This window comes from Eptesicus fuscus, chromosome 19, assembly GCF_027574615.1.
Source record: "Eptesicus fuscus isolate TK198812 chromosome 19, DD_ASM_mEF_20220401, whole genome shotgun sequence".
NCBI classification, from domain to species: Eukaryota; Metazoa; Chordata; class Mammalia; order Chiroptera; family Vespertilionidae; genus Eptesicus; species Eptesicus fuscus.
This window is the reverse complement of record NC_072491.1, coordinates 55,371,161-55,384,747: the sequence shown is the minus strand read 5'-3', so window position 1 is coordinate 55,384,747 and position 13,587 is coordinate 55,371,161. Positions and strand designations below refer to the sequence as shown.

At 55.6% G+C, this 13,587-nt stretch overlaps 1 protein-coding gene across 1 annotated transcript in view; it reads left to right on the top strand.

Moving 5' to 3' along the window:
• Positions 1-13,587, top strand: part of TMEM64 (transmembrane protein 64) — a 54,291-nt gene that overhangs the window by 8,588 nt on the left and 32,116 nt on the right. The window contains exon 2 of the mRNA XM_008158865.3: positions 9,199-9,292. Coding sequence (XP_008157087.2) covers positions 9,199-9,292 — 94 coding nt within the window. The remainder of the gene's footprint in view (positions 1-9,198; positions 9,293-13,587) is intronic.

Here is a 13,587-nt window from a genome sequence, read left to right as displayed (position 1 = left end):
AAATACAAACTGGGTCAAGTAAGAATTAAAGGCAACAGAATAAAGTAGATTTCATTTCTCCCCGCTTCTCAGATTCTAAGATAGATAGAGAGCACCACTGAGTGTCTGTCCTCCCACAGCCTCCGGCTTTTCAAAATCAAAAGACAGCCGCAGCCAGGGCATCGCCGTAAGCCCCGGCACCACCGGGCCAGCCTCGCAGGCGTGCGCTCCGGGTCCCCAGGAGCCCACGCTACTTCTCTGGAACGCCTTGCTGTGATCACCTGCAGGGGCGGTGTGAACAGGACAGGTCAAGGCTCTGCATTCCCTCAGTCTTCCCAAGCACAGGTCGGAGTTCCCATGCAGTCAGCATGACAAGATTTTGGATGATTTGAGAACAATGCTCCTCCTCCTTTCTATGTGTGTGTGAAGCCACCTTATCCACCTGCACAGGAGACCGGGTTTCATCTTATCGGTAACGTCAATAAGTCTGTCTGACATAATTTTTAGTTTTCCAATTTAGCATCATAAAGACTATCCAGCAGATGATGGACATCACAGGTATAACTTCTGTGACATTTCATTCATTCGTTAAAAAGATGCTCTGTTGTGTCAGGTTCAGAAACAGGAGTGCAGGCCCCTGCCCTGGCCCTTGGGTGTGGCTCTTTGGAGAGTCTGTCACCCTCCTCTTGCCAAATTCTTGGCCTTACCTCTCTCCCTGATTGACAGCTTTTGTTTGGGGTCCTGCCCGAATCCCTGGGACCCCATTGTTGCTGACTTGGGTGTCCAGTGCCCAGGGTCCTCTCCTCCTTTCTCTCTCACACACAGGCTCACCTCTTAACTTTCTATCCAGATCGGGATTGAGAATCCACCTTCTGGCTGTAACTGTACTTTTTAAAAATTGCTTTTCCTGGTCGGGGAAGACAGATTTGGTTCTTCCAGCCCTATGACCAGCCCGAGTTCTAAAAGCCTATCTGGCGTGTTTGGGAGGAGTCAAGGAGGGGGTTAGGGGGTGGAAGAGACAAGATGAAGTGAAGACTGGAGTGTAGCCTGAAGAGCCACCTAGGGTTCAGACCAGGGAGGGTCAGGTGAGAGCCATATTGAAACATCTTTCTGGCAGCAGCTGGGTGTCAGCGGAGAGCAGTCACAGGGAACAGGAAGGAAGCGAGATGAGCAGAGCTGCGCAGGTGAATAAGTTGACATCCAAGTTCAGGTAGAAAAAAAAAGGAGGAGGGAACGACTCACAAACTTGACTGTGAGAGACTTTTAAAAAGTAATTCCACAAGCCCAGCCAAATGTTTCACAAATGTTCAGATTAGAAATCAAAATGAGAGGCTAGAAACATAGGACTATTGATTTACTAGAGAATAAAGAACATACTGGTGTAATAGTCAAGCTAAATGTAGCTTTAGAATTTCCTAAGTATGACCAGCAGGTGGTGGTAACTACACACAAATTTTAATGCTTTTGTTGCTTAGCTCTTTGCCTGTAACTAGTATTTTCACAGCTTTTTATGTAGCTTGCTATTTCAAGGTAGGATGTAGCAAATATTATTAGTTCAATATCAGACTTTTGTAGAGGAAGGTTTATAATAGAAGCAAAGGAATTGAGTAGAAATTGAACATTTTCAGATTCAGGAGTTCATGAATGGGCTCTTTTGGGGAGGAGGGTGTGTGTGGGGGTGGGGTATTGAAGTCCCAGAAATAAACTACAAATGTATGTGCACATCTATTTTCTCCCTGGGAAGATAATCCATAGCTCCCATCATAGTCTCAAAGGGTCTGTAATCTCCAAATGGGACCTGACAATATAATGGAGAAATGTTCATTTTTGACTATTTTTTTAGGATAAAATTTACTCAGTCTAGCACTTCAGGATCTTCATGAGCTGCCTTCTATAAATGAATTCATTTGTATTATTTATTAAATAAAAAACCTATTTATCCTCTACCTAAACTGGGGGTGGAGAATGTCTACCCTCCCCCACCCCCCGCGGGCGTATAAGTCCATTGGGTCTGGCCCTGCCAAGGCAGCTGCAGGGGGGCCTCGAGAGCCAACAAACCTAGGAGCTTTTCCATGGCGACGTAGGTGTGTATGAAGCGAATCACATTAAGTGAATGACCTATCAACATCCAAACGGCCTTGGCAGACTGAAGGCTCGCGCCCCTGACCTCAGCCTTCCTGCTGGAGCAGGACTCTCCAGCTCCAGAGACTGAAGAAGACACGTGGGTGTGGGCGGTGGTGTGGAGTACGGCCCAGCCCCTGATGAGCTTTGCCACCTGGGCCCATTATTACCCTGTTTCCTCGCCTGCAGGATAGTGCTATGATGAGACCATGAGGATGAAATAAGGTGCTGCATGCAGAATGCTTATTCCCTGATCCCAGGACTTGGCATATGTGTGTGGGAGTGTGTTTTACGTTAGTAGCCAACAAACAAACCAACAAAAAACAACCACCAGGACTTCCATTGGCCGAGTTCTTATGAAAGCTAAGCATTAATATGGTGTCAAAGCTGGAAAGTATGGCCAGAGTAACAGAAACAGAGAAAAGCAATGGAGGGGACAAGTGTGTCTGAAAACAGTGAGAAGCAACAAGACAGTAATGATGATGACAATTGTGATTACATTATTACACAGGGTGGGCAAAAGCAGGGTTACAGTTGTTCATATGAAAATAACACAATTGTTAATAAATGATAATACAAGAATAAACCATTTTTAATACAAACAACTGTGAACCTACTTTTGCCCCACCCTCGACGCACTATGAACAATGGTGCTGGCTGCTCATGTGTGTTTTCTGCTCCAGGCCCTGTCTGAGCCGCCCCCATAGGAACTCCTTTTGCCTTCCCAGTCATCACCCTCTCTCACAGAGCCCTGTCTGCTCCACAAGTGACATCACCAAGCACTGCTGGGCTGAGACTGTCCTCACAATCTCACTCCAAAAGGGTGGAGGCAGCCAAAGCAGGGCTAAGAGGGACATTCATAGCGATGCAGGCCCATCTCAAGAAATAAGAACCAAACAATCTAATCTCATGCCAAAAGCACTAAGAGAAAACAACAAAGCCCCCAAAGAGAAGGAAGTAAATAATGAAGATCAGAGCAGAAATACATGACTGGAAAAAAAAAAGACAATAGAAAAGATAAATAAAACTAAGAGTTGGTTCTTTGAAAAAATAAACAAAATTGATAAAGCTTTAGCCAAATTCATCAAGATAAGAAGAACCAAATAGAGGGGAGAAGAAGGAACTGGAAACTCTGATAGGTCAAAGGTTACTTCATCTGTGGAGCCCAGGCAATACATGGATACTGAGGGCAAGTGTGGCCCTATGATTGGTGAGGAGCTGAGCCAGGAGTAAAGCTGAATTTTATGGTACAATTGGAATTAGATGGCATGTTGGTAGCAGAATGGGTACTGCCTGTGTCTCCCTGGCAGGAGGGCGGGGTTGACAGTCTGCTTGAGGAACTCTAGGAAAATCAAGAAAGTATCTGAGAAATCAGCAGTAGGAGGAGATGAAGAGTCACTCACACAGTCTTGCAGTGGGCCAAGGGAGGCTGTCTCTCCCTTCACATTACAGGAAAGGATGTCCTTCAGGCCTCTCCACTACAGCTGGATGTGGGGCAGCGCCTCACCCAGATCTGTCTGCACCTCTGGGCATCCCACAGCACAAGGGCCCTGTCCCAGGACACAGTGAGCACATGGCGAGCACACGGTGAGCACAATGAGCACAGTGAGTACAGTGAGCACACGATGAGCACAGTGAGCACAGTGAGCACAGTGAGCTCACTATGAGCACAGTGAGCACACAGTGAGCACAGTGAGCACAGTGAGCACACGGTGAGCACAGTGAGCACACGGTGAGCACAGTGAGCACAGTGAGCACAGTGAGCACAGTGAGCACAGTGAGCACACGGTGAGCACACGGTGAGCACAGTGAGCACAGTGAGCACAGTGAGCACACGGTGAGCACAGTGAGCACAGTGAGCACAGTGAGCACACGGTGAGCACAGTGAGCACAGTGAGCACACGGTGAGCACAGTGAGCACAGTGAGCACACATGAGCACAGTGAGCACAGTGAGCACAGTGAGCACAGTGAGCACACGGTGAGCACACGGTGAGCACAGTGAGCACACATGAGCACAGTGAGCACAGTGAGCACAGTGAGCACACATGAGCACAGTGAGCACAGTGAGCACACATGAGCACAGTGAGCACAGTGAGCACAGTGAGCACACGGTGAGCACAGTGAGCACAGTGAGCACACGGTGAGCACAGTGAGCACAGTGAGCACAGTGAGCACAGTGAGCACACGGTGAGCACAGTGAGCACAGTGAGCACAGTGAGCACACGGTGAGCACAGTGAGCACAGTGAGCACACGGTGAGCACAGTGAGCACAGTGAGCACGGTGAGCACGGTGAGCACAGTGAGCACAGTGAGCACAGTGAGCACACACTGAGCACAGTGAGCACAGTGAGCACAGTGAGCACACGGTGAGCACAGTGATCACAGTGAGCACACGGTGAGCACAGTGAGCACAGTGAGCACTGTGAGCACAGTGAGCTCACGGTGAGCACAGTGAGCACAGTGAGCACAGTGAGCACAGTGAGCACCGTGAGCACATTGAGCACACGGTGAGCACAGTGAGCACACGCTGAGCACAGTGAGCACACGGTGAGCACACGGTGAGCACACGGTGAGCACACACTGAGCACAGTGAACACACGGTGAGCACGGTGAGCACACGGTGAGCACACACTGAGCACAGTGAACACACGGTGAGCACACGGTGAGCACACACTGAGCACAGTGAACACACGGTGAGCACGGTGAGCACAGTGAGCACACGATGAGCACAGTGAGCACACGGTGAGCACACGGTGAGCACACACTGAGCACAATGAGCACAGTGAGTACAGTGAGCACAGTGAGCACAGTGAGCACACGTGAGCACACACTGAGCACAGTGAGCACACGGTGAGCACGGTGAGCACAGTGAGCACAGTGAGCACACGGTGAGCACACGGTGAGCACACGGTGAGCACAGTGAGCACAGTGAGCACAGTGAGCACACACTGAGCACAGTGAGCACAGTGAGCACAGTGAGCACGGTGAGCACAGTGAGCACACGGTGAGCACAGTGAGCACAGTGAGCACACGGTGAGCACAGTGAGCACAGTGAGCACAGTGAGCACACGGTGAGCACACGGTGAGCACAGTGAGCACAGTGAGCACACGGTGAGCACAGTGAGCACAGTGAGCACAGTGAGCACAGTGAGCACAGTGAGCACACGGTGAGCACAGTGAGCACACGCTGAGCACAGTGAGCACAGTGAGCACACGCTGAGCACAGTGAGCACACGCTGAGCACAGTGAGCACACGCTGAGCACAGTGAGCACAGTGAGCACAGTGAGCACACGGTGAGCACAGTGAGCACAGTGAGCACACGGTGAGCACAGTGAGCACAGTGAGCACAGTGAGCACAGTGAGCACACATGAGCACAGTGAGCACACAGTGAGCACAGTGAGCACACACTGAGCACAGTGAGCACAGTGAGCACAGTGAGCACACACTGAGCACACGGTGAGCACAGTGAGCACAGTGAGCACAGTGAGCACAGAATGAGCACACGGTGAGCACAGTGAGCACAGTGAGCACAGTGAGCACAGTGAGCACAGTGAGCACAGTGAGCACACGGTGAGCACAGTGAGCACAGTGAGCACGGTGAGCACAGTGAGCACAGTGAGCACACACTGAGCACAGTGAGCACACGGTGAGCACAGTGAGCACACGGTGAGCACAGTGAGCACACGGTGAGCACAGTGAGCACACGCTGAGCACAGTGAGCACAGTGAGCACACGCTGAGCACAGTGCGGGTCGGGGGAGATGCAGGGGGAAAGGGCACATCTAACACTTTCAACAGTAAAGATGTAAAATGCAGCAGAATCCCTGCACTCTCTCCTGCCACCGGCTCCGCTTGGGAAATAAATGAGAGCGTCCGCGCCACAGTTTTCTTCTCTGTTGAGTTCAAGGACACCTCCCTGAAGTGGTGGTGCAGTTACAGGCCAGCACGGGGCACGCTTAGTCAGTGCCCGTTACTGCTGGTGTCACCAGGAGGCTGAGCAGTCACAACCACTGTGTGATAAGACACTTGGTCTGCATCTCCCGTTATCCCCTTCAAAACGTGTGTTCAGCAGAAGCGTCACTTCCTGCCCACAGCCCAGATGTGCTGCTGACTCTAGTCATGTGTCACACGCATGTCACATGCAAGTCACAGCACAGCCTCCACCTGCAGACAGTCCATCCCAGATGGTAACCGGCGGCAGGTGCTCTTTCCAACCAGAGCTCAGTGTGGCTGGGTGCCTGGGCACAGGGACCTGGCCTTCCAGCCGCGACACCGCCGTCCAGGCCTTGGCCTTGGACCTTTAGGCGGAAGGGACGCTCGTGCTCAAGCCTGGAGTCTGTCCTGCAGGCCCCGTGGACAGCGGCAGGAGTGGCAGGCTCTGCATGTGGTCCTAGTGCGTGCACAGCGGCACAGTCATGTATGTGCCTCCACAAGGACAGCACAGACGCTCCGACGCAGACCCTGGCGTCCTTATAGCTGCTGTGTGTGAACAGCCGCGGGTGGCGGGCCCCGCCCCTAAGCGGATGGTGTCCTCCCTGCAGGCTGAGCACATTGGCTCAAGGTCCAGGAGCCTCACAATGACACCAGTTTGAAAGCAGCTCCTCCCCAAAGCAGGTTCCAGCTGTTCAGGGCCTGCGGCTGCTGCACACCTGGGCTCCCACCTGCTGCCGCTGAGAGCCAGGCCTGTGCGTACGACTCGGAGCTGTGCGGCCCTCGCGGCTCTGAGACCCGAGGCCCTGCCACGCTGTGAGGGCAGCACTGGGCCTCGCACACCCCCCTCCCAGGCCACGTCCTTTCGAGGTGGCTGTTTCCCTCGAACAGTCTCAAACCTGCAGGTCCCCCCAACATGCTGTCACCCTTACCCAAGGGGGCTGGTTCCCGGGCCCAGATCCTGCACCCGGGCCTGGCATCTTCATCTGCAGGCAGGAGCCTGGCCCTGCCCTGGGGACCTGTCAGCCCTCCTAGCCAGGACCTGGTCACAGAGGCAGGTAGCCTCACTCTGTGTGAAATCTGTACTGCCAGGGTCCGTGCAGGTCTCAGGTGTGCAGGGTCCGTGCAGGTCTCACAGGTGTGCAGGGTCCGTGCAGGTCTCACAGGTGTGCAGGGTCCGTGCAGGTCACAGGTGTGCAGGGTCCGTGCAGGTCACAGGTATGCAGGGTCCGTGCAGGTCACAGGTGTGCAGGGTCCGTGCAGGTCACAGATGTGCAGGGTCCGTGCAGGTCTCTCAGGTGTGCAGGGTCCGTGCAGGTCGCACAGGTGTGCAGGGTCCGTGCAGGTCTCACAGGTGTGCAGGGTCCGTGCAGGTCACAGGTGTGCAGGGTCCGTGCAGGTCACAGGTGTGCAGGGTCCGTGCAGGTCTCACAGGTGTGCAGGGTCCGTGCAGGTCTCACAGGTGTGCAGGGACCGTGCAGGTCACAGGTGTGCAGGGTCCGTGCAGGTCTCACAGGTGTGCAGGGTCCGTGCAGGTCTCACAGGTGTGCAGGGTCCGTGCAGGTCACAGGTGTGCAGGGTCCGTGCAGGTCTCACAGGTGTGCAGGGTCCGTGCAGGGCTCACAGGTGTGCAGGGTCCGTGCAGGTCTCACAGGTGTGCAGGGTCCGTGCAGGTCTCACAGGTGTGCAGGGTCCGTGCAGGTCACAGGTGTGCAGGGTCCGTGCAGGCCTCACAGGTGTGCAGGGTCCGTGCAGGTCTCACAGGTGTGCAGGGTCCGTGCAGGTCTCACAGGTGTGCAGGGTCCGTGCAGGTCTCACAGGTGTGCAGGGTCCGTGCACGTCTCAGGTGTGCAGGGTCCGTGCAGGTCTCACAGGTGTGCAGGGTCCGTGCAGGTCTCACAGGTGTGCAGGGTCCGTGCAGGTCTCACAGGTGTGCAGGGTCCGTGCAGGTCTCACAGGTGTGCAGGGTCCGTGCAGGTCTCACAGGTGTGCAGGGTCCGTGCAGGTCTCACAGGTGTGCAGGGTCCGTGCAGGTCTCACAGGTGTGCAGGGTCCGTGCAGGTCTCACAGGTGTGCAGGGTCCGTGCAGGTCTCACAGGTGTGCAGGGTCCGTGCAGGTCTCACAGGTGTGCAGGGTCCGTGCAGGTCTCACAGGTGTGCAGGGTCCGTGCAGGTCTCACAGGTGTGCAGGGTCCGTGCAGGTCTCACAGGTGTGCAGGGACCGTGCAGGTCTCACAGATGTGCAGGGTCCGTGCGGGTCACAGGTGTGCAGGGTCCGTGCAGGTCTCACAGGTGTGCAGGGTCCGTGCAGGTCACAGGTGTGCAGGGTCCGTGCAGGTCTCACAGGTGTGCAGGGTGCGTGCAGGCCTCACAGGTGTGCAGGGTCCCAGGTCTCACAGGTGTGCACCCAGGTGTGAAATCGGTTGCTCTGCAGGGGACCTGGCCCCTACATAGCGCCCACCCTTGGCCTGCACTCCGCCTGCAGGTGTCACAGGTGAGATGCTTGCTGCTGGCTGTTCGGTGTCAGGAGTGGTTGCTGTTTGTTTTCTGCCCTGTGCTCTGTGCCCTGCAGCTATGACCTAAGATTCGGCAGTTCACAGGGGAAGGAGTGTCTGCATCAGGGTAACAGGACTAGAATGGTGCTGGCGCCTCTGCCGCCTGGGCCTGGTCTGGGAGCCACGTTTGCTGCTGCTGCGCTTGCACCACCTTCTGGCCTCAGGGTGACCAGCGGGTGGGAGCGTCCAGGCCGATGGTTGGTGTCACACTTTACTCACCCTGATATGAGTCACATATCCGTGAAAATTTAAGTTGGAACCTAAACATTTATGGTCAGGTAAAGCACGTTTAACGCAGCAGGAAGAGAACACCGGGAAAGTTCCTCACAAAGCCCCTTCGGAGAAAGGCCGAGACCCGTGTTCCTAGACAGATCCACATCGGCCCACACTCCAGGCTCCCGCGCTCCAGAGCCCTCCCCAGGCGTCGCGCAGAAAGGCAGTGCAGCGGAATGAAAGCGCTGCGCTGGAGCAGCCCTGCCCCCAGTGAACTACCCCGTCTCTCCAGCTCGCTGACTGCTCACTCCCCTTATTGCATCCCTATTACGTGAAGACAGCATCTGCCTCTCTCTCGGCCTCTAAGCCTCTCCTTCGTTTCTCAATTTCTGTTGCAGTTTATAACTATTGGCGCCAAGGCCAGCTGGCTGAACACGCTGAACCTGCGCACCACGGGCCGGGCCGATGCCAGTACAGGCCGGGCCGATGCCAGTACAGGCCGGGCTGTGAGCAGCAGCCGGGGCGGAAACCCGCGTGGGCAGAGACTCGATGGCTCCCAGAGAGAGGCGGGGGAAGAGGAAAGGATGTGTTACCTTCACCAAGCTCTTTGATCTGTTTGTCCCTTTGATCAAGGGCAAGGGCTCTATTTTTAACTTTTTATTCTGTTTATGGTCTACTAAACAGACGACAAAAAATAGAGGCTGGCACATCTATCCGAACAGGCCATGCTGCTGAAAGCTCTGGCGTGGCGGTGATGGGAGTTACACTAGTTTTCTGAAGCTCTTACGTCTGTAGCATTTTTCCTTTATGAAAACCACAATATTATAATAGAATTTAAAAAATTTTAAAAATAAGTGACTGTTGTGGGAACGACAGTGCTATCTTCACGTGATGGCTGAGTAGGAGCAGCAAGGCAGTGCCAGAGGCAGATGCTCATCAGTTCAGCATTTGGGCCGCTGTGGCTCCATGTCTGGGACAGCTTCCTGCGCCGCGAGAACCAGGAGGGAGGGCTCCTCATTCGCGACACTCAGCGGCTACGGCCATTTCTGAACAAGGCGTGCATGACAGTGCAGCTGGGCTTCTGATCTGGCTGGAGCTGGGCAGGCAGCGATGTAAATGGGCAGAGACACTCAGGAAGTTAAAACACCAGGAAGTCCTTGACGAGGCCGAGAGCAGTCACGCCGGCGGCACTCTCGTGGGGCAGCCCGCCCCGCGCTCCTGTGGTGGAGGGAGAGTGGGCCTCGCAGGAGATGAAAGCACTGCTGGTCTGTGGGCCGCACCTGCTCGGCAAGGCTCTGCCCACCTGGACCAGGTGACCCGCGGCCTCAGCCCGCTCCTCACGGGAGGATTTCAGAACCGAGTGCCGGATGGAGCAGCCGCAGGCTCAGTTTACAGTTCAGTGTTTTAGCTAAAAGTCGTCCGAGTAACGTCCCGTGACCGAGACTTACTTCCCCTTCCTGTCGTGGCCGTCTGACGTCCTCTGGGCCAGGTCCGCGCACCTCGGCCTCTCCCGGGGCCTCTCCGGGGGAGGACCGGCACCGTGGCTCACCGGGCAGGCCTCATCCTGCAGGACAGGCCCTTCCACTGAGCCCTCCTCATTGCACTGCAGATTCTGGACCGCAGCACGTGCCCAGCAGAGGTTAGCAGAGAGCATCACTTTGCCCAGATGAGAAATGTCTGTGCGCGAGAAGGGAGGGATAATGTATTCGCTCTGACTCTGGAGAGAAAAAACTAGCTTCCGACAACGTCATGGAAAATCATCGCCCCTCGAAACCCAAACACTCTCGCACAGGCTGGCCTCCCGCCCACCGGCAACGGCGAGAGCGGCTCGGGCGCGGAGAGGCCGTCTGCGCGGCGGCAGAGCCTCCACGGGCCGGGCTCCTCCTCTGGCCGAGGGCTCTGCGTTAGACAGTCTTCCCTGTGCTCCGTCACCATCGCTCATCCTGACGCCGCAGCTGGGAGCTGGGCAGGGGAAGGGCGTCTTTCCTCAGAATTCCCGGCGCACCCTCGCTCCGAGACCCCCTGCTGACCGCACCTCCCTGGACGCGCCAGGCCACGCGTGTGAGCCGCACCCGCCGAGGGCGGGGGGGGGGGGAGGCTGTGCCCCTGGGGGGTGCATGGGCACTGCACCATTTCCGGGAAGAGACGCTGCGATCTGCTCTGGCGTGGCCCTCGCTGCCCTGTGCAGGCTGAGGTGAGGGGGACCTGGAGGACACTGGCTGTGGGGCGTTCCTCAGCCCGGTCCGGGCAGAGCCCTGGGAGCTCCCGGGTGCCGGGCGCGGCCCTCCGTCTTCCTCCCGCCGCTGCAGCTCCCACCTGAGCCGGGCTCCTTCCCACCCGCTCTGTCCTGGGGCTCTGCTGCTCAGCCACCGGCCACGCCCGGCCTCCCAGCCCAGGTCTCCGTGGCCCAGGCCTGTCTCACTGCCACAGGGTCCCGCCGAAGGCGCTGCGGATGTCACAGAAGGACATTCATAGCCAACAAGGCCAGGCTGCCACCGACCCCGGGTGACGACCCGGGAGACACTGTCACTGTCCCATCCATTGTCGAATCTGACTGATTAGACCCTCATATTTTAACCGACCATTTTGTTTGCACCCATTACGCAGGGGTCCTCAAACTTTTTAAACGGGGCCAGCGCACTGTCCCTCAGGCCGTTGGAGGGGAGCCTGCGGCGCACAGTCCACACATGCGCACTGCGCCCGGGACGAGTCGGCTGCCAAGCAGGACAGGCAGCGGCGGGCCGGCGGGCCGGTAAATGTCCTCGGCGGGCCGCTTGTGGCCCGCGGGCCGTAGTTTGAGGACGCCTGCATTACAGCTACCCTGACCCGACACGTGGCTCTTCCCTGGACATTGGGGCTCTTCCTCCACTCAGGGCCGATGCTCATCCATCACTGCTTCCTGTGCCCTCCCACCCGCACTCTGCCCCCCGCCGGCCTCAAATCCTGGGATGTCCGCACCGGCGCTGGATGGCATCCAAGTGCCCTTTTCCTTTTCAGCTTTATCCATTTCTCCTAATTTGAATTTCTTCCTCCAACTTCAAGTAGGAAAAATCTCCTCCATGTCCACATGTGCACCCTGTCTCCTTGGATCTCCCCCAGTCCCATGAGAAACACACGAACCATCGCCACTGCTGTCCTCTCCCTGTCAGCCTTCCTGTGACGCCCGTGACCCACTGCTGGGCACGGCACACCTGCTCCACCCACGCCGGCATGGCTCAGGGGCGGTCTGTCCATTTCTGAGGTGCCGCCTGGTGGCCTGTCTCCCCGTAACAATAACTCAGTCTCAGGCACGTGGCACGCTGTCCCGGAGCCTCCGAGTGAGGGCCAGCCACGTTCTGAGGCGTGAGCGCTGGGAGCAGCGGCGCCGCCCCGACAGCGGGCGCATGAGCAGACACCTGTCGGCACGGTGAACCCCGAGGCTGACCGGGCCCTCCTTGCTTTGGTGTGAGAGGCAGAGTCCATGCTACTCGCCTCCACCGCGGCACAGACACCACGAGAGCTTTCCTGGCCGGTCGCAGCCTCCGCTTCCTGCCGTTTCTGCTGGTCCCGGAGGCCCGCCCCATTGTATCTTCTTATGCTGATGTGATTCTGTAGGAGACGGTGCCCTCTAATGCATGAAATTAATAAATTATATTGAATTGTTTCTCCCAAGTGGAAATGCTCTATTTTTTGTTTGTTTTGATATTTAAACCTCTTTATCCTAGTTCTGGTGAAAAAATGTTATGAACAATATAGTCAATTTCCTACTTCTTTAAACTTGTCCGTGATGTGTGTTCACTATAAAACTTGATCCTGAAAGGGTTAAAGAGGATAAAACAGGGCAGAGGAAACTTACTGTGCTGAGCAGCGATCCTGCAGAAAGCCTGCAGCCTTGAGCACAGCACAGCTCAGGTCACCAGGAGACACCGGCAGGGGAGGAGCCAAGGACGGACCGGACCCCCACGTCAGCAGAGCGGCTTGCAGCCAGCAAGGCTGAATAAAAACCTATCCCTCCCTGCTCTCTTCGCTGATGCCTTTCTCGGTCTCAGTCCACCTGCACCCAGCTGCCGGGAATAAAATCTCTTTTGATACATTATGGCCTCATGCCATAATGGGCGACCCCTGCCCACTCCTTACCTTTCATTTGGCGCCGAAACCCTGGGAAGGTCTAGTGCTGGAGGCTAATCCCAGCAGGTCATAATTATGCAAGAAGTTCCTCAGAAGGCTGATGGACCTCGGGGCTTCAGCAGGGCTGAAAATCTGCATATTATTACCTGCTGCTGGCCGCGTAGCTGAAGGCATTCCCCCTAACCTGATCATCTTTTCCTGTTGATCAAACTGTACCTGTTTGCATTCCTAAGGGGCCACTGTGTTTCCCAGCAAATAAAAAGCCCTGGATCCGGAGATTCGGGGAGCCCACTTCACTAGAAAGTGGAACTTCCCTTGGCTCCCCCATGCCTCTCAAATTTATATTTCTTGTCTATTTTTTTCATTTATTCGCAGCGCCTTCTCCAGATTCCTGAACCCTTAATGTGGAAAGAAGTTTCTCAGAACTGGTCTAACTAAGAAGGAATTGAAAGTTACAGGGAGCTATATAAACTAAGGTGGGGCAAAATATTGTTTTAAAAAATATGAGAGCATTGGAGAGCTACAAAGGCAGAGGTGAGTCCGGGGACCGAAAGCCAGGAGAAGAAGGAAGTCCAGAACGAGAACCTGATGCCTGGACTGCTTCCCCAGGGGCGTCCGTTAATTCTAATGAACTGTCTGAGAGGCAGTTCAGAGCAGGATCGAAAGTGGCCTCAGCAAAC